The 17,749-nt window shown below is 38.3% G+C and overlaps 7 protein-coding genes, 2 long non-coding RNA genes and 1 other non-coding gene across 21 annotated transcripts; 6 read left to right on the plus strand and 4 right to left on the minus strand.

Moving 5' to 3' along the window:
* The first annotated feature begins 322 nt into the window (after positions 1-322).
* On the plus strand, positions 323-1,390 carry AT1G16430 (Surfeit locus protein 5 subunit 22 of Mediator complex). Its single transcript, NM_101509.4, has 3 exons — positions 323-517; positions 607-672; positions 897-1,390. The coding sequence occupies exons 1-3, from the start codon at positions 362-364 to the stop codon at positions 1,125-1,127; spliced, it is 453 nt and encodes a 150-aa protein (NP_563997.1). The 5' UTR covers positions 323-361; the 3' UTR covers positions 1,128-1,390.
* Positions 1,391-1,537: 147 nt separating this feature from the next.
* On the plus strand, positions 1,538-3,402 carry RSH3 (root hair specific 3). The gene is made up of 3 exons (NM_101510.6): positions 1,538-1,609; positions 1,830-2,443; positions 2,516-3,402. The coding sequence occupies exons 1-3, from the start codon at positions 1,571-1,573 to the stop codon at positions 3,360-3,362; spliced, it is 1,500 nt and encodes a 499-aa protein (NP_173094.4). The 5' UTR covers positions 1,538-1,570; the 3' UTR covers positions 3,363-3,402.
* A 113-nt stretch (positions 3,403-3,515) lies between these two features.
* AT1G16445 (S-adenosyl-L-methionine-dependent methyltransferases superfamily protein) lies at positions 3,516-5,186 on the plus strand. Its single transcript, NM_148471.3, has 6 exons — positions 3,516-3,742; positions 3,873-3,936; positions 4,166-4,364; positions 4,452-4,525; positions 4,639-4,794; positions 4,904-5,186. The coding sequence occupies exons 1-6, from the start codon at positions 3,541-3,543 to the stop codon at positions 5,031-5,033; spliced, it is 825 nt and encodes a 274-aa protein (NP_683312.2). The 5' UTR covers positions 3,516-3,540; the 3' UTR covers positions 5,034-5,186.
* Positions 5,187-5,200: 14 nt separating this feature from the next.
* AT1G16450 lies at positions 5,201-5,273 on the minus strand. Its single transcript has one exon. It is a non-coding gene; the product is annotated as a tRNA-Arg (tRNA).
* Position 5,274: 1 nt separating this feature from the next.
* On the minus strand, positions 5,275-8,404 carry RDH2 (rhodanese homologue 2). Of its 6 annotated transcripts, NM_001198083.1 has the most exons (13): positions 8,199-8,393; positions 8,103-8,142; positions 7,601-7,780; positions 7,423-7,482; positions 7,222-7,284; positions 6,802-6,926; positions 6,541-6,703; positions 6,367-6,426; positions 6,237-6,295; positions 6,042-6,123; positions 5,897-5,960; positions 5,768-5,835; positions 5,312-5,679 (listed from the first exon to the last, which is right to left on the minus strand). In NM_001198083.1, exons 3-13 carry the CDS (start codon positions 7,709-7,711, stop codon positions 5,578-5,580), a joined length of 957 nt encoding a protein of 318 aa, NP_001185012.1. In that variant the 5' UTR covers positions 7,712-7,780; positions 8,103-8,142; positions 8,199-8,393; the 3' UTR covers positions 5,312-5,577. The 6 variants fall into 6 exon arrangements, with proteins under 6 accessions (NP_001322506.1, NP_001185012.1, NP_563998.1 ...); NM_101511.6 differs by lacking the exon at positions 8,103-8,142 and having other exon boundaries at positions 8,199-8,404; NM_001035979.1 differs by lacking the exon at positions 8,103-8,142 and having other exon boundaries at positions 7,601-7,777; positions 8,199-8,363.
* A 71-nt stretch (positions 8,405-8,475) lies between these two features.
* Positions 8,476-11,413, plus strand: PAB1 (proteasome subunit PAB1). Of its 2 annotated transcripts, NM_101512.4 has the most exons (12): positions 8,476-8,637; positions 8,827-8,892; positions 8,971-9,047; positions 9,131-9,195; positions 9,319-9,365; positions 9,458-9,533; positions 9,621-9,688; positions 9,996-10,065; positions 10,349-10,434; positions 10,601-10,663; positions 10,958-11,023; positions 11,121-11,413. In NM_101512.4, the coding sequence occupies exons 2-12, from the start codon at positions 8,852-8,854 to the stop codon at positions 11,167-11,169; spliced, it is 708 nt and encodes a 235-aa protein (NP_173096.1). In that variant the 5' UTR covers positions 8,476-8,637; positions 8,827-8,851; the 3' UTR covers positions 11,170-11,413. The 2 variants fall into 2 exon arrangements, with proteins under 2 accessions (NP_173096.1, NP_001031057.1); NM_001035980.1 differs by having other exon boundaries at positions 8,568-8,892; positions 11,121-11,373.
* A 15-nt stretch (positions 11,414-11,428) lies between these two features.
* On the minus strand, positions 11,429-14,743 carry AT1G16480 (Tetratricopeptide repeat (TPR)-like superfamily protein). 2 transcript variants are annotated; one of them, NM_001198084.1, is made up of 2 exons: positions 11,602-14,386; positions 11,429-11,524 (listed from the first exon to the last, which is right to left on the minus strand). In NM_001198084.1, exons 1-2 carry the CDS (start codon positions 14,333-14,335, stop codon positions 11,472-11,474), a joined length of 2,787 nt encoding a protein of 928 aa, NP_001185013.1. In that variant the 5' UTR covers positions 14,336-14,386; the 3' UTR covers positions 11,429-11,471. The 2 variants fall into 2 exon arrangements, with proteins under 2 accessions (NP_001185013.1, NP_173097.2); NM_101513.4 differs by having other exon boundaries at positions 11,432-14,743.
* AT1G05227 lies at positions 14,653-14,943 on the plus strand. Its single transcript, NR_138858.1, has one exon. It is a non-coding gene; the product is annotated as an other RNA (long non-coding RNA).
* AT1G16489 lies at positions 14,913-16,861 on the plus strand. 4 transcript variants are annotated; one of them, NR_139750.1, is made up of 4 exons: positions 14,994-15,032; positions 15,712-15,848; positions 15,957-16,044; positions 16,119-16,635. It is a non-coding gene; the product is annotated as an other RNA (long non-coding RNA). The 4 variants fall into 4 exon arrangements; NR_139748.1 differs by having other exon boundaries at positions 14,913-15,032; positions 15,712-16,044; positions 16,119-16,759; NR_139749.1 differs by having other exon boundaries at positions 14,924-15,032; positions 15,712-16,861.
* Positions 15,385-16,818, minus strand: MYB58 (myb domain protein 58; the record flags this gene model as incomplete). Of its 2 annotated transcripts, NM_101514.3 has the most annotated exons (3): positions 15,385-16,144; positions 16,225-16,354; positions 16,436-16,818. In NM_101514.3, 3 exons carry the CDS (start codon positions 16,572-16,574, stop codon positions 15,589-15,591), a joined length of 825 nt encoding a protein of 274 aa, NP_173098.1. The 2 variants fall into 2 exon arrangements, with proteins under 2 accessions (NP_173098.1, NP_001321235.1); NM_001332228.1 differs by lacking the exons at positions 16,225-16,354; positions 16,436-16,818 and having other exon boundaries at positions 15,589-16,206.
* Positions 16,862-17,749: the final 888 nt, after the last annotated feature.

Here is a 17,749-nt window from a genome sequence, read left to right on the forward strand (position 1 = left end):
TGTTGACAAAGAAAAAATAATAAAAAGGCTGGCATTTTCTTTACTAATTATTCCACATGCGGTTGTGAATCTAAGATCCATAAATTAATTCCTATTTTAGGAAACTAAAATTATGCTCTTGACTTTTGAATTTCTGTTTGGGTCGCACTTAGCTGATCCAAAAATGAAAAATTCACCAATTATCAAAGTGAGACAAAAACAAAACGGTAGTCCGTAGTAAATAGCAAACACAATCGGAATATGTAAGGTCCAATAGTCAATATTAGCTCAATAGTTAAGGCCCAATAGTACTTTTAGGCCTTTTGTGTCTGTACCACTAAAGCCTCCATAGGTTCCCTTCGTTTCTGTGTAAAGGGCATGAATGATGAACAAAGGCGGTGGTTCCGGTGGAGGAAGCGGACCAACAGCTGCTGCGGCAGCCGCTGCGTTACAGAAGCAAAAGGCGTTGTTGCAGAGAGTTGATACTGACATCACATCTGTCGTCGATAACTTCAATCAAATCGTCAATGTCGCAAGGGTAAGTGATTTTAATTTCGCTTCGTCTTTGGAAATTTGTTTACAATTTTTTCGAATTTTGTGAACATCTGTGGGTTTTTTTTTTTGTAGGTGAGTGATCCGCCAATGAAGAACTCTCAGGAAGCATACATGATGGAGATGCGAGCATCAAGATTGGTAATTTGATATCTTCAATCAATCAAATTAGAATGATTATCAAAATTAGGCAGATGCAATTAGGGTTTAGGGTTTAGGACAGCATATGCTCACAGATATGAAATGTCTGGATATTTGAAACATTCACTAATGAGTCTCCAAAATCTAATCTTTTTACTTTTGGTTCAATTGGGTTTGTTTTGCTAGCTTTTATGTAACTGAGTTCTATATTAATGGTGTGGCAGGTTCAAGCAGCTGATTCTCTTTTGAAACTTGTATCAGAGCTGAAGCAAACCGCGATTTTTTCAGGATTTGCATCATTAAACGATCATGTAGAACAAAGAATTGCAGAGTTTGATCAAGAGGCCGAGAAGACGAATCGATTGTTGGCTAGAATTGCTGATGATGCATCTGCTAGTCTTAAAGAGCTTGAGTCTCACTATTACTCTTCTGCTCAGAGATCGACTCTAGACTAAATCCAAGAATCTAGCATTTGTAGGTTTTTCTTCTAATTCCTATAGCCAAATATTTTAGGCTACTTTGTCTGTGAACAAAATTTGATATGAATGAGCATTTAATTTTGAAGCTACTTTTAATCCAAAACCTTTACTTCCTTCCACCATCCCCACTTTCTTTGGATTTCATAAAAAAATACTTGTCTCCAGTCATTGTTACCTTATTTTTCACCTTAATTCTTAATTCCAAGATTTCTCTTTTGTTCCCAAAAAAACAATGTACGACGTGCACACCTATCTTGGTAGACAATGAAGATTTTGTTATGTTCGTGATAACAAGTATGTCGGAATTTAAATGATTAAAGATAGTCAACTCAAAATTGTTGCTTTAAGACAAGATATTTGTTTTCATATCCTCTACGTGGAAAACAGGCCACTCTTGATCAAGCTTTACTCAGCCGGCGATGTTATTGAAACCCGGAAATAAGCTTGTCTCGCCGGAGGTAATTTCTTCTTAAAGAAAGTGCTAGGATACCTATTGAGATAAGGATTAGGAATAGATTTGTGATTAAGTTTATGATTATCTATATTCTACTTCTCTTGAACCGTGTATATATGTGTTTCGGTGATGTAACCTAATAACACGAGAGTTTTCTTCAATTCGTTCTACTTTGACAGAAACGTGTAAAGTTCATAATCCCATTGTCTTTTGTTCATGTGCAGACGAGTCATCATCGTGACTCTGCCTCAAACTCATCAAACCATAAATGTCAACAACAAAAACCGCGTAAAGATAAGCAGAAGCAAGTTGAGCAAAACACAAAGAAGATTGAAGAACATCAAATAAAATCAGAGTCGACTCTGTTAATCAGCAATCACAACGTTAACATGAGCTCCCAAAGCAACAACAGCGAAAGCACATCCACTAATAATTCCTCTAAGCCTCACACGGGAGGAGATATTAGGTGGGACGCAGTGAATTCCTTGAAATCTAGAGGAATCAAGCTTGGAATCAGCGATTTTCGTGTTTTGAAACGGCTAGGCTACGGAGATATCGGTAGTGTTTATCTTGTTGAACTCAAAGGGGCAAATCCCACGACGTATTTCGCGATGAAAGTGATGGACAAGGCTTCTCTTGTGAGCAGGAACAAGCTGTTGAGAGCTCAGACTGAAAGAGAGATCTTGTCTCAGCTTGATCATCCTTTCTTGCCTACTCTTTACTCTCACTTCGAAACTGATAAATTCTATTGCTTGGTGATGGAGTTTTGTAGTGGTGGAAATCTCTATTCCTTGAGACAGAAGCAACCCAACAAGTGTTTCACAGAAGACGCTGCAAGGTTAGTATACAAACAGAGTCTTTAGAAACAGAGGAAAAGTACATCTTAAGGGTTTGTTTTTTTGGCTTATAGGTTCTTTGCATCAGAAGTGTTATTAGCATTAGAGTACTTACATATGCTCGGAATCGTATACCGAGATTTAAAGCCAGAGAACGTTCTGGTTCGAGACGACGGTCACATTATGCTCTCCGATTTCGATTTATCCCTCCGATGTTCAGTCAACCCAACACTTGTCAAATCTTTCAACGGCGGTGGAACCACCGGAATCATTGACGACAATGCGGCGGTACAAGGATGTTACCAACCATCCGCATTCTTCCCACGAATGCTCCAATCCTCGAAGAAAAACCGTAAATCCAAATCCGATTTCGATGGATCGTTACCAGAACTCATGGCAGAGCCGACAAACGTGAAATCAATGTCTTTTGTCGGAACACACGAGTATTTAGCGCCGGAGATTATCAAAAACGAAGGTCACGGAAGCGCCGTCGATTGGTGGACGTTCGGGATATTCATCTACGAGCTTCTTCATGGAGCAACACCATTTAAAGGACAAGGAAACAAAGCCACGCTTTATAATGTAATCGGACAACCTCTTAGATTCCCGGAATATTCTCAGGTTAGCTCGACGGCGAAGGATTTGATCAAAGGTTTATTGGTAAAAGAGCCGCAAAACAGAATTGCGTATAAGCGAGGCGCGACGGAGATCAAGCAACATCCATTTTTTGAAGGTGTGAATTGGGCGTTGATTCGTGGAGAAACACCGCCACATTTGCCGGAGCCGGTGGATTTCTCGTGTTATGTGAAGAAGGAGAAGGAGTCTTTGCCGCCGGCGGCAACGGAAAAGAAGAGCAAGATGTTTGATGAAGCTAATAAGAGCGGTAGTGATCCTGATTACATTGTTTTTGAATATTTTTAGCCATAATCACCATTATATAGTTGTAACACGAAACGTCGTCGTGCTTTTTCTTTTTCTTTGAGATATAACTATTGGGCCGAAGATAAAGCCCAATATGATTCTGTAAGGTTTTTTTAGACCCAAGTGTAAGAAAACATTTTATTAAGAGCAGATCGAAGCTTTGTTTAAAAACTCAGCAATGGCGGCTGGGTTCTTTCAAGCAGAGATGTCAATTTTATCCTCTACGTTGGCGCGCTCATACTCGTTACCTATCCGCAAAACGCTTATGACCTTCGATTTTCGAATTGCAATGCAACGAAACCCTTGTCTCAGAATTCGACGTTCTTGTGTAGCTGCTTTTAGCTCGACTCCTTCGCATTCACGAAATTTTCCAATTCGAGGTGAAATTATTTGACATTTAGCTACCCAAAACTGTTATTAGAAAGGAATTGAGTTAGACACGGAGCTTCTGAATCTTAATTATCGTTTATTTGCTTAAAGTTCAGTTTTTTACTTTTTTCCTCGTTTCAGGACTAGAGGATGTTTTTGTTGGTTATCTATTTGGGAGGAAGAAGGCAACGGAAGTAGCTCATGTGTGAGTACTTTCAACCCAAACTTTAAATTAATAACAAAAAAAATGACTTCTTATACGTCTTCACATTTAAAGCTTTTAGACTTTATGTATCTCAATAGCTTAACCTTGGAGCTTACTATCTCTTGATTAAAGAAAATTGAAGCTTTGGATCTTAGTGTTATGGAGAATGTTGATGCTTTAAAGCTACATAAAAACTTGCTTACGACATCACTGCTGATTATCCTTTCAGTGTGTGGGAGCAGGTAATCCAAAAGGGGGATACGGTCATTGATGCTACCTGTGGAAACGGGAACGATACTTTAGCAATGTTGAAGATGGTTATGCATGATTCTGTTGGTTGTGGTGGTTATGTCTATGCTATGGACATTCAAAAAGATGCCATTGAAAGCACTTCATCTTTGCTCGATCAAGCCGTTGGTTCAAAAGAGGTTAGATGATTACCAGAGCTTGCTTCCTATAGCAGTGTGGTTCTTACTAATATCGAGCCTTGTTCCATTTCTGCTGAAGAAATACAGAAGGAATGCGTCAAACTTTTTAACCTCTGTCATAGTAAAATGGGAGAGATTGTCCCTGAAAACGCCCGAGTGAGGTACAGTGTAAATTCATTGACTCGATGCCACATTGTTGATGAACCCCTGGCAAAAATTTCCTCACTTTGCACACTGCTTTAGGTTTTCGCTAATCTTCATATGATGATCTCAGGATGGTTGCATTCAATCTGGGGTATCTTCCAGGAGGCAACAAGTCGATAATCACTCTCTCGGATACAACATTATCGGCATTGAAAGCTGCTGAGAGAATCTTAAAGCCCGGTGGTCTCATCAGTTTGGTGGTTTACATTGGCCATCCTGGTGGAAGGTAATAAAAAAATGCTAGCAAAATTTCTCTGATTATCTAATGAGATATGAACTTTCCTAACATACTTTGCTCCATGTTTCTTGTTGTTGTGAATTGGTTCGGTCTTCAGAGAAGAGTTAGAAGTGGTTGAAGCTTTTGGGTCGGGTTTACCGGTCAGTGATTGGATCTGCTGCAAATTCCAAATGTTGAACCGACCGTTAGCTCCAGTTCTTGTTTTCATGTTCAAGAGAGAAAACTGAAAAGTGATTTATTTTGATCCACCAGAAGCTTTGTCTGCATCTGCCGAACCATTCACTATTGTATATCCAATCTATATTACCTTTGTTGATGACAGTTTTCAAAATCTGTTTATACGCGGAGGAGAAGAGGTTTATGAAAAAAGTAAATTGATAACATAAATAAAAAACGACCACGGTGGGACTCGAACCCACAATCTCCCGCTCCGGAGGCGAGCGCCTTATCCATTAGGCCACGCGGTCCTTTTGATAGTCAACTACAATTACATCAATATATCTATTTATCTTAATCACAATCCATGTAATCTAGTAAATGATATGCAACACAGAATTGTCAATTGTGTAACAAACAACAAGAACATTAAGACTTTTAATCAATCTCCACAAAGATGAGACCAAACTCAAGAATCCTGAATACTGATGTATAATACTAATACAACCCTCCCAGCAATTTGTTAAAGTTTAACACAGAAATGGATTGAACCAAGCTAAGCTTATAAATATATATCCACTGGCTTGTGATCTTGTAGCTTTTTCTTGGACTTTCTTATGAAGAAGAACCCACTATGGGCAAGTTTGGTGCAGTTGCCCATTCAGTCCAAGACCCATCATAGATTGCCACATTAGTTTTTCCCAGACGATAAAGTCCCTGACCAGTAAAATAAAGAGGAATCAGTCTTTAGTTTTTATCATATGATCACAGTAAATGAATGAATTCTAGATCATCATTTAGTTACCAATGCCAAAATACAAGCTGTTACACCGGTTCCACATGAGGCCGCAATCGGACTGTCCAGAGATATGTCTGCAGATAAACGGATAAGTAATTGCATAAAACAACTACTTGAGACTTCATTTTGTTTTACCTTCCTGTTCAAACTGCTTCTTCAGCTCCTCTGCTGGTAACAGTGTTTGAGAGGAATCAAACATCTACATAAGAATATGTTATCATATATCTGGTTTCAAAGAGCAGATATAACGGTAAGCCCTTCAAGTTAGACGGTGGCTTACTAGGGGAAAAGGGACACACTTGCTACCGGGTATATGACCACTCGGTAAACCCTTCCAAGGTTCTGGAGCAATACCGTCAAATCTGTGAAACAGAGTAAATTCTATATCAGATCCTATGAGCGGAATCAACTTAAAACCATTAGCATATTATAGTGAAATTACAATCCAGAACAAGCAATAATTTTGGCATGATACCTAGCCTTTGAACGCGCATCGATGTGCTGATAAGTCTTATCCTCGATGTTTTCCTTCACCTGTCAATTATCCAGTTAGCTCCCCTAGTTTACTAGCAACTATGTATAAACTTCATTTAAGAAACGGTAACCTGATCAAGTGCCAATACAAGATGTGGCCGGAACTTCGTCTGAAAAGTTATTGGGCTAATCTGTGCAAATGGCAAAGATGTGAATAAACCATATGTAGCAGGTAAACCAACTAAATATGCAATTTTCAGATACATCAGATTGGCAAAAACTTTTCGATGAATGAATCAACTTACTGTTTGTCCTTGATAGATCTTCTCTATAGCCTCAGTTGCTGCACTGGCTTTCAAAATGGCATCATTTGAAACACTGGATTCAACGTCATAGCCTGAAGCACGCCATTTCGGCAAGCCTCCATCAAGTACCCATACTTTGTCATGTCCAAAGACTCTAAACATCCTGTTTTAACAAAAGGAGGACTCATCGATTTGATAATACCAGAGAAAACATATTGAGGAATGATAAAAAGGCTAATGGACATGAGATTCATAACTCACCACCATACACGAGCTGCACTAAAGAGCCCCATTCCATCATACACAACCACTCCATCGTTGTTCTCGATTCCAAGAGCAGAACAACCAGCAGCAAAAGCTTCCTCAGATGGTAGCATGTGTCGTAACTGCACATGTAATTCAAATAATATACAATACTTTTTGGTTGTTGCGCATACAGACACATAGAAGCTCACAGCCAGAAGGCTTGCCAAAGCTATTAATGGGAATCTCTGAACAGAAAAGAGTCCAGATTTTTGCGTCAAAGAAACAACAATATGTTCAAATGACTGCAATGAAGAATAGTTACTGATAATATTTCATTTATACATATAAGCGATGGCAGTGTAAACTGTAAAGTCAATAAGTTAGAAATAAACAACACAATAACATCTTCTCAAGAAAAAAGACAGTGATTCTCACATTTGTTTTTCGATCTGCTATTCCATTCAAATCAAAGAAGAGAGCACCTGGAATATGAGCAACCTGTAGACGAGGACAACATACAAGTCAATCAACATTCAGTCGTGTAGTGACCCTGATGAAAAGTTTCATAGCGCTCATTCAGAACAAAGGCTTATAGCTTATTTACGTAGTTATTTACAAAAGTGTAAATCTTCTCACTTGATACTCTTGGATTGGATTTCTTTGCTCATGTGCCATGTACCATGAGGCATCCAAAACCTGACCATGAAACAAACAAGTTACATAAGAATCATGGCAGAAAAAGGCTACAATCTCAACAAGTGCAAACTATAAGCATTCTGAGACGAAAATAAACACAGCAAGAACGTCAGGTTACCTTTATATCAGCATCTCCAAGATTAGAGTGGAGCCAATCAACAGACACAACAGGTTCATTGGTAGATATGGGTGCGTAATTAGCTTTTGCCTCAGATCCAGAAGAAGCCATGACTCGACCAAAGTGAGTAGATTTAGAAGCTGGATAGGCAGAGCGTAACTGTGAGCTGAATGCTCTCTTCTGCAAGTAATCATTTACAATCTCGGAATTACAAAACAGAAGATATAAAAAAATCGAAACTTTGAACACAATTCAGTAGAGTGAATTATACAAGAGAAAGTTAAACTCAGATTTGAATCATGTGACTCAGATATTATCGGATATCTACACACAGCTAACTATAACTCCCAATGTGAAACCTTTCTAAACTCGAAAGCCCACTACTAGTAGTACCCAAATTATACAAACAATTTAAACAGTAACTAGAAGTGAATATCTAAGCTCAGAGAAGGTCGAAATCGAATTAAGAAACAACTTAAATTCAAAAAGGTTGCGCAATTACGAGTCTTGTGATGAGGAACAGCAGATAGAGAGGGATTAATCTGGCAGTGACCAGAAACCAATAAAGTTGTTGAGAAAAGTGTCGAAGCCAAATCACCTCAAAATACCATGTACAGAACAAATTGCTGAGTTAAAGCCGCCAAATTTTGCTACTTCCAGATTCTCTGAGCTCGCAACTTTTTCAAGCTTCTTCGTTCTCAACGATGCTGCTTCTGCCACCTAGATGATTAATAGATTATCACTGATCACTAGTGATCAGGATAAGTGACGCGACTAACGCATGTTTAATTATATAAAATTCACGTTTGCCTTCTCTTTGATATAATTCGCGTTCGCGTTCTCTTTATTAAAAATCGCGTTTCTGATAAAACGCAGTCGTTTGGTTTTACTTCCCTTTTCTTCTTCCAGAAAAGAATTCGTAAAATCTCACTTCAACCTTCTCTTCTCTGCAAGAAACCTAAAAGCCTATTTATTTCACCTCTCTCTCTCTCTCTCTGCAACTAATCACTTGTTCGATCTCGAAGCTGAAGCTAAAGGTAAGCTATTCTCTTCACAGCGCTAGTTCTTTTCCGAAGATTCGTGTCGATCTCAAAAATCCCATTCTATCAAATTGTTTTTAAGACTCTAATGATTTAACCAAACCAAAACCTGAATCGTTTGATCCCGGTGACGTTGAAACCCTGAATTCCGGGGAAATTGATCCTACTCGTTTGTGTTGTTCACAGCTTTCGCTAATTTGCTTAAGGAGCTATGGGAGATAGTCAGTACTCGTTTTCTCTCACCACTTTCAGGTACGAACTTGGTTAATCATAGTGAGTATTTTGGTTAGTTTTTGCTGCGACTAATTTGTTGTACTGTGTCTGAAACAGCCCATCTGGTAAGCTGGTGCAGATAGAACATGCCCTTACAGCTGTTGGATCTGGCCAAACATCTTTAGGGATTAAAGGTTTGTCAATGTCATGATGAAATTGTTTATAGATCAATGAAAAATTTGTAGATTTCTTCTGATAACTTGGTTTCTTACTGCAGCTTCTAATGGAGTTGTCATTGCAACTGAAAAGAAGTTGCCTTCTATTCTGGTTGATGAAGCATCTGTAAGTTGATAATCAACAAGAATATTCGTATCATTACCATATAGCCATGCTCTGTGATGCTTTCTTCGATTGTGTAATTTAGTCAACATCTCTGACATTAGTTTTCTCTTTTGCCTGTTTCAGGTTCAAAAAATTCAGCATTTGACTCCTAATATTGGAGTTGTTTACAGGTTTGCTCATCATTTATTTTAAGTTTTTAGTTGTTTTTGTTTTTGATGTTATAGCTTAAGGACTAACTTTTTCTGCATTTTCTTCTATGAAGTGGCATGGGTCCTGATTTTCGAGTTCTTGTTAGGAAGAGTAGGAAACAGGCTGAGCAATATCTTCGTCTGTACAAAGTAATCCTTTCTCTCTCTTTTCTCAAATTTGCTTGAAATACTTGCTAATGTGATATGGTTTCACCTAAGGAAGCTTTATTGTTACAGGAACCCATCCCTGTTACCCAACTTGTAAGGGAAACCGCTACTGTTATGCAAGAGTTTACTCAATCGGGGTGAGTGCTATATTTAACTGTAAATTCAACCTCATCTGTCATATTTTTACTTCCTCCCATAGTCCTAATATGTTTGAATTGAACTGAACTATTTCTTCAGCAAAAGTAACTGTCGAGTGGTAGCTTTTCACTTGCAATTTGAGATTTGAAAATTGACTTGGCGTAAATTTTGTTGCTTTAGCAAATTTGTACCCATTGTAAATCCTGTTTCTAATTTGTATTACTTCTCTGAAATAATTTTGCTTTAGCAAATTTGTACCCATTGTATATCCTGTTTCTAATTTTGGTTACTGTCTCTTGTTTATAGAGGTGTTAGGCCTTTCGGGGTTTCCTTGCTGGTGGCTGGATATGATGACAAGGGTCCACAATTGTATCAGGTTTTTCCTCCTTAGGATATGTGTTAGTTGATTGAGCACAATCGAGTCTCCCAATCTTCTTAGCTCAATTTCCATTCTTTTCAGCGCTGAAATACTAAACTTTAGCAAAACTTGTAGCAGAGTATTTACCTTTCTGTTCTATCATGTTACAATAGTTACCACCTTATGTTTCTGTCTAAACTGAATTACCATCTCATCTTGAGAATATAACCTGAGAATTAAAACTTTGCTTTTGAATTTCCTTACTCGGGGTTTAATTCAAATCATTTTGTTTTTGCACTAGGTGGATCCATCTGGCTCTTATTTCTCCTGGAAAGCTTCAGCCATGGGGAAGAACGTTTCTAATGCAAAAACCTTCCTTGAGAAAAGGTAATACTGTTTACAATTTGTTGATATCCAAAGATATATAACCAGTATACTGATTTTGAAAATTTTCTTTTACTACTCAAATTTCGATAATATAGGCTCCTGTCATAACAATATGAAACCACTCTTCGTCGCTGACAAACCTTAACCAATTACGATTTCCTTGCAGGTACACAGAAGACATGGAACTTGACGATGCCATTCACACAGCGATACTGACATTGAAAGAAGGGTAAGTACAAATCTACATTATTATTAGAAAGTAGTTCGCCTGATAATCAGAGTTCACTTCATATTCATAGATCACACTCTCAGTGTGACTGATAGATTACCAAACCCATAGCACTGTCTTTTATAATGAAAGCACAGGGTTTTAAAACGTTTGTATTCTTGTGGTAAACCTTAAGCTGTTTCTGATGATGGTGTACACACACACACACACATACATACATGTGTAACTTTAGTCTTCATACACTGTGCCGAAAAGCCTTCACCTCATTTGTCTTTTGTTTTTTGTTTGTGATAGCTTTGAGGGAGAGATCTCAAGCAAAAATATTGAAATTGGCAAAATCGGTGCTGACAAAGTTTTCAGGTACCCTTTTTCTTTGAAACAAAGAATCTTTTTTGCTGCTGATGATGTTTGAATAGAATGTTGTTGATACTCAATTGGTTTTTTGGGATTAATGCAGGGTACTAACACCAGCAGAGATCGATGATTACCTTGCTGAAGTCGAGTAACTCCCAGCATAGTCTAGCAACAAAGTTTAAGACCGGAATTTCGTGGCATTTACAGTCTTAAAGAGTTGTTTTTTCTGTAAAACTTTGGATCTTTAAATAGTTTGTTGCTGAACACAAGCTGAGTGTCTCTCAATAACTAATGAAATCTGTTTCTTTTTTTCTCACTCAGTGAAGGTTTCAGAGAAATCTTATAGTAGTCTCGTCTTATCAGTCTTTAAATTGGTCGCATGTCCACTCACCTCCAATCGAGAAATTGCAAATTCTAAAACCAATTTTATTTAATTCTTTACAACACAATAAAATCATGGAGTAATGTCCCAAAACTGTTGAAACCCAGAACCTTTACCAAACAATCCTATAATGAAAACTTTGTCAGCTAGCTACTGTACAGACTTCTCTTCTTTCACCAGTAATCCTTACAAGAACACAAACCTCTCTCAAAATGGTGAAACCGATACTGATCTCTCAACACGATTCTACGTCCGATGACTCTACTAACAAACTTATAAACAGAGTGACAATCACTGCATATGCGAAGGTTTTTAAAGATTCTAACCGTAGAACCTTCAGGAGTACTCATCAGTGCATAAGCAAGAGCGAGTCTTTCGCTGTGGTTCCAAAGATTGTGCTCTTTTTGTTCTTCATCTGTGTCTTGCAAAGCCTGACTAGTATCTGCGACATACCCAGATTCTTTGATCAGCTTCTTGATGTCTTCTAGCTTTGCGTATATCTCCATTGTTTGTGGATGAGTTCTGTCTCCAATACCAAACGAACTCACTTTGTCTTTTAGTTTCACCCAACTGCAAGCTTGTTTCTTCTTGATGTTCTTGAAACCCATTTGCTTTCTCACATTCTCTACATCTTCCCATCTACCTGTAGTTGCGAACATATTTGAGGACAAGACATAAACAGAATCATCCTCTGGTTCTAGCTTCGAGAGATTTTCCGCTGCTTTTCTTCCGCGGTCTAAATTCCCGTGGATTTTGCAGGAAGCTAACAAACTACGCCACACGAGGTCGTTTGGTTTCATTGGCATCTTAGATATAAAGGTTTCAGCTTCAGCTAACCTCCCTGATCTTCCAAGAAGATCAATTACACAGATGCAATGTTCAATCGCCGGTTCTAATCCAAAATCTCTAGCAATCATGTCGTAATACGCAAGGCCTTTGTCTACTAATCCCCCGTGGCTGCATGCTGTAAGAAGAGAGACAAATGTGACATGGCCCGGCTTGATTCCCATTTCAAGCATCTCATGGAAAGTCGCACAAACTTCCTCGAAATACCCGTGTCTTCCCAAAGCTGATATTAGTATGTTCCATGAGGGGAGTGATCGATTGACTGATGGAGGAAGCATTTTCACCACTTCACCTATTTCCCCGCATTTGCTATACATGTCTGCAGCAGCGTTAAAGATAAAAGAATCATGTTCAAACCCGAGTTTTACAGCTAAGCCATGAAGTTGTTGGCCTTCCTCTAGGACGGCTAGCTTCGCAGCGGCAGAAAGTCCCTCAGAGAAACTAAACTGGTCTAGACTCACCCCAAAGCTTCTCATCTTTGATACAAGTTTTAGCACCTCTTCTCCATGACCGTGGTGAGCATTTGCCGCAAGCATAGCATTCCACGTGATGATATTCCTATTATCTAATCCGTTAAATAGGTCCTGACTCGAGCTTAAATCACCACATTTGGCGTACATAGTGATAAGCGAATTTTTCACGTGTTCATCTGATTCAAACCCAGCAGAAACTATATAGGCGTGTAATGGTTTCCCCCGTTCAAGTAAATCACCCGGCAATAAGCAAGCACTAAGAACACTTACCACTGTGATATAATTTGAAGAAACACCTTCCACTCGCATAGTTTGAAAAGCCGCCAGGGCCTTGTCGGGATCTTCGTCCTCAGCATAGCCACCAATAAGAGCATTCCAAGCTACTACATCTCGTCTAGGCATCTGTAATAGTACCCGTCTCGATTCGCTCATCTCACCTATCTTTCCGTACATGGAAACCAATGCATTACCAATAATCTGATTGTAAAATAAACCGCTGACCACTACAAGTCCATGAAGGATCCTACCCTTCTCAAAAAAATCAGGAGTAAAGCAGGCAGCCAATGCGCTTGTAAAAGTCACATAGTTCACTGATTTTCCGGAACTTATCATTGAACAAAGAAGTCCTAACGCATCTAAGCTCCTCCCATCGTTGACAAAAGAAGCCATCAAGGAGTTCCATGAGATCAAATCTTTAGTGGGCATTTGTTTGAACACTAAATTTGCCTCTACTGATCTTCCAGCGCCTGCATACATTCTCAAAAGAGTATTGCACACACAAACAACCGAATCAAACCCCATTTTAACCACTAAACCATGAATTCCTCTACCCCATTTTTGGTGATCTACATGACCCAAAACTGATAACAGAGTAGACACAGTGGTGGAGTTCACTTCATCATGAAAACGACGCATCAAACTGAAAATCCTAAATGATTCCTCGATATGACCATTTTGTGCATATGCCGCAGCAATCGAATTCCATGAAATTGTGTCACGTTCAGACATTTGATCAAAAATATAATTTGCATAGTCTACATTTCCCATACTACCTAACATGGATATGAGCGAATTCTCCACTGCCAGCTTACTCTCCAGTCCCGATTTGACAACCTGTCCGATAATTTGACGACCCAAAGATTCATCTTTAAGCAATCCGCAGGAACTGATTACCAAAGACATGGAATTTTCGTTACACCCAACTCCTTCTCCTCTCATACCTTTATAGATATCAATTACTTCCTCTGGCTCACCCTTATCCGAGTAACCAACCATCAGTGAAGTCCAAGACACCACGTTTCGGTCAGGCATCTCCTCAAAAACCTTCCTTGAACACGAAACCAATCCATAAACCCCATAGAGATGCAAGATAGCAGTACTAACGTAAACATCAGACAACAAACCAGACTTAGCCACAAAGCCGTGAACTTGAACCCCTTCTCTGAACATAGAACCAGACCGACCACAAGCTGTTACTAAACTAGCAATCACAAAGCTACTTGGCTTAATACCAAGATCACACATCTTCCGAAAAAATTCCATTCCTTCCAAATACAATCCAACACGGACTATCCCCGACATCATGGTATTCCAAGAGACTTCGTTTCTCACAGGCATTATATCGAACAGGTGGCGCGCAGGTTTGACTCGGCCAAACTTGGTGTACATGTTAATCAAAGTGTTGGTGTGCAACACACTCAGACGAACTAATCCCTTGACACAAAGCGCATGCACAGCTCTCCCCGTAGTCTCTATAGTGATTTGAGAGAAACCAATTTGATCGAAACAAGATATTTCCGGGTTCCAATGGTCTGAGAGCGAGAAACATCCACTCAATCTGGTAACTTTTTTTCCTTCCACTCTTTTCAAACATTGCAATGTCGAGATTCGTCGCGTCTTGAACTGGCGGGAGACAGATCCACTGAGCAAACGAGAATCGCCGCCCTGAAAAAACAGGACTTTGCGTCGCCAGCTGGCCAGCTCTAATTCGTCGGTGTTCAACGGTGGTTCCCGGAAAGATCAACGATTTGAAACCAACCTAGAAAGCAAAAAAGACTGCTCTTTTAAATCAAAAACCAAAATAACCGGAAAGGCGTACCAGAAACCGGAATCACTGGACTATATAAAACCGTTTTGTACCGGATCTTAAAAACAATAATTGCAATATAAACCCTGTATTATTATTTTATTACTTATTTTACCCCAAGTGTTTTCTCCTACACCATTTGAACCCTCTGCAAGTCTCACAGTGTTTCTAGGTCTCGCAACGACAAATGGACGAAGAAAGATTGGAAAATTGATCGGATTTTTTCGGGTAAGTTCTCTGAATCGTTTGTATTCTACTTCACCTTCCACATGGTTGAGAACTCAGATGTAGCGTAAGTGAATCTAATATCTACAGAAACAAACAAAAGCAAAACAAAAAAAAATGATTCCTTTGAAATTCAGCATTTGCAATTGAAACTGTGTGAATGATTCAATCGATGTATTCATCAGAATCTGTGAAAGCTAAAACATTTTCGTTCTTCAAGTTTTACTCTCTTGGCTGAAGATATATCTATTTTGGAAGAGAAGTCTATGTTTGTTCTTATGTAGAAACTGTTAGGTGATGAATCAATTTTCATCTGTCAGCTTTCCAAATCTAGGTGGTTGTTACTTGTTAGCTTGTGATAACTTGATTTCACTACAAAGCAATCATTTGCAAAATACAATCTTTCAACTCTGTAATATCTACATTTTGTCTACAATTCGACGTTTCTTCGTTGTTGCTACTACATGCGCCTATCTGATCTTGCTTATATACTAATAATGCCAATAAGTTAGCTAATAATTCCATTTTCAAGGTGAAAATGACTTGCTTTATGGCTTCATTAATGTATGAGGAGCTCGTAACTCTCCAAGAGTGATGATGAATGTTCATCTTCTGTTCCCTGTTTATGCTGTTGTTGTTGTTGTTGGTTATCGTTTTCTTCTAACCCGAGTTCGCTTTCCAGGTGCTTAAACCATTTATCAACTTCATCTTCTTCAGACTCTTGAAGAGCTCTGTTCTCTGGTTGTTGGAATGAGTCTGAACCATCTATGAAACTCCAAATGTCAGGATCTAAATCAAAAGGCATCTCCAGCAGCTCTGGTTTGTCTACCTCTTGTAACATCCCCGTAAACTCGCTATAAGTTAGAATGTGCTCAAACATTTGACTTATCTGTGCATCATCGTCTTTGCTTGAAATGTTGGAACCAGCAAAAGACATTGAAGCATTTGGAGATGACTCTTGAGAGTTCTCTTCTTCATTCAAAGAACCTTTTGAACCCGCTTCATCGGCATTAAGGTTAGTTTCCGAGCTCAATCTTTTCTTGAGATGTGTATGCCACACATTCTTGATCTCATTGTCTGTTCTTCCAGGCAGCTTAGAAGCAATCTTCGACCACCTGAATCCAAAATGCAGAAAAGCTATTGTCAAAATCAAAACTTTGAGCCCACAACAAGACATTAACAAGATAACACATACTTGTTACCAAAGCTCTGGTGAAGTTTGATGATGGTGTCTTCTTCCTCTGCACTGAAATTGCCACGTTTCACATCAGGTCTGAGGTAATTAATCCATCGCAGACGACAACTCTTGCCACACCTCAACAATCCTTCATTGCATGCATAGATAGAATCAGAACCAGAAGACTAGAAAAGCTAAAGAAAGAGGCTTTTAAAGATCATAGACATACCAGCTTGCTTTGGGAGAGATCTCCAATTCTCATGACCATTCTTGTGAATGAAAGAGATGAGTTTCAAGTCTTCATCATGGCTCCATGGTCCTCTCTTCACTTTGGTTTTGTCACAACATGGTGCTCTTCCTTTGCCCATATTCTCTCTCTCCTCTCTCACAGACACACACTTTTGAGATTCCCTCTTACCAAATCCAATTGCTTTTATGTGTATTTATACATGAGAAGTGGTGTGTGTGATCCTGACATTGAGAAACATGTTATAAACCACAGACATTGACAAATGTCACATCAGATTTGTTGAGGTTAAAAACTTGTCTATATTGTGGATGAGTATCTGGCAAAATTCACATCTTTTTTATAATTGTATAGTTCGCATTTCTATATGTCATTAATAAACTATTATGAAAATGTAATCAACTAAACACAGATGAAACATGTTTGAAACTTAGATACTGAGTCTCATATTTTTTATTCAATCATGAAACCTATAAAGATTGCCTCTGACCAATCTATAAGTTGAATCCATCTTTATGATGTCAAAAGAAAGGAAAAAAAAAAATACCTGTTCCTGTGATTAGTGCTGTTATCCTAAATTATTTTGACTAATTTTGTTGTACTGCTGCAAAATGCGCAACTCGTTAGTTAATATTAGCTAATTTTGAGATTTGACTAATTAGGGTGTCTGAGTCAAATCAGATAGGATTGTAATAATTTTTTTCTGTCTATGGCTATACCAACTTTTGAAAAACGGTTTTAAATTTTAACAAAATGAGAAAGTTTGATAAGTGGAAATTTCATGAATAAAACTTGACTTAGTAATCTACCAAACAAGACGTAAGGATGCTATCACCTTCCGATTGGCACTCATATTTATAAGGAAGAAAAAATTGACTGGTTAGGGTTAAGAATCGTGGAAGGCTGAATAAAATTCTAATCTATAACCATATTATACATATAAAATCATGCTTAAGAACAGTAAGAAAAAATATGTACATCAGTCCATAGTGGATTTATTTTAAAGAAAATGGGTCCTATAACCCTGTAACATGTGTATACTTTTTTGTTTTCTTCGAATACAATGATCAAATTAGCTTTCCTTTACTTTATACACACACAACATTTCTCGACGTTCTATCTTTTTCTCCTCTTTTTTTTAGTCTCCATCCCTCTCATCATGACTCTTTTAAATAATTTTAATCATGTCGTCTATATATTTCTCATATATATTTGGATTTAAATAACATACACAAATTATTTGGTCAAGTCATAAATATTATAAACGAAACATATATGACATATGTTTAAAATGTT

Source organism: Arabidopsis thaliana (assembly GCF_000001735.4).
Source record: "Arabidopsis thaliana chromosome 1 sequence".
Lineage (NCBI taxonomy): Eukaryota > Viridiplantae > Streptophyta > Magnoliopsida > Brassicales > Brassicaceae > Arabidopsis > Arabidopsis thaliana.

Excerpts from the sequence above, each read along its gene's own strand:
- PAB1 (NM_101512.4), top strand. The coding sequence starts at position 8,852 with ATGGGAGATAGTCAGTACTCGTTTTCTCTCACCACTTTCAG. Across the intron at positions 9,534-9,620 it reads AATATCTTCGTCTGTACAAA|GAACCCATCCCTGTTACCCA; the intron begins GTAATCCTTTCT and ends TTATTGTTACAG. Across the intron at positions 9,689-9,995 it reads CAAGAGTTTACTCAATCGGG|AGGTGTTAGGCCTTTCGGGG; the intron begins GTGAGTGCTATA and ends TCTTGTTTATAG.
- AT1G16445 (NM_148471.3), top strand. The coding sequence starts at position 3,541 with ATGGCGGCTGGGTTCTTTCAAGCAGAGATGTCAATTTTATCCTCTACG. Across the intron at positions 3,937-4,165 it reads GCAACGGAAGTAGCTCATGT|TGTGTGGGAGCAGGTAATCC; the intron begins GTGAGTACTTTC and ends TTATCCTTTCAG. Across the intron at positions 4,365-4,451 it reads AAGCCGTTGGTTCAAAAGAG|AAGGAATGCGTCAAACTTTT; the intron begins GTTAGATGATTA and ends GAAGAAATACAG.
- RSH3 (NM_101510.6), top strand. The coding sequence starts at position 1,571 with ATGTTATTGAAACCCGGAAATAAGCTTGTCTCGCCGGAG. Across the intron at positions 1,610-1,829 it reads ATAAGCTTGTCTCGCCGGAG|ACGAGTCATCATCGTGACTC; the intron begins GTAATTTCTTCT and ends GTTCATGTGCAG. Across the intron at positions 2,444-2,515 it reads TTCACAGAAGACGCTGCAAG|GTTCTTTGCATCAGAAGTGT; the intron begins GTTAGTATACAA and ends TTTGGCTTATAG.
- AT1G16430 (NM_101509.4), top strand. The coding sequence starts at position 362 with ATGATGAACAAAGGCGGTGGTTCCGGTGGAGGAAGCGGACCAACAGCT. Across the intron at positions 518-606 it reads AAATCGTCAATGTCGCAAGG|GTGAGTGATCCGCCAATGAA; the intron begins GTAAGTGATTTT and ends TTTTTTTTGTAG. Across the intron at positions 673-896 it reads AGATGCGAGCATCAAGATTG|GTTCAAGCAGCTGATTCTCT; the intron begins GTAATTTGATAT and ends ATGGTGTGGCAG.
- AT1G16480 (NM_101513.4), bottom strand. The coding sequence starts at position 14,386 with ATGTACACCAAGTTTGGCCGAGTCAAACCTGCGCGCCACCTGTTCGAT.
- RDH2 (NM_179344.2), bottom strand. Across the intron at positions 6,427-6,540 it reads AGATCTATCAAGGACAAACA|ATTAGCCCAATAACTTTTCA; the intron begins GTAAGTTGATTC and ends CCATTTGCACAG. Across the intron at positions 6,124-6,236 it reads GATGCGCGTTCAAAGGCTAG|ATTTGACGGTATTGCTCCAG; the intron begins GTATCATGCCAA and ends TCTGTTTCACAG.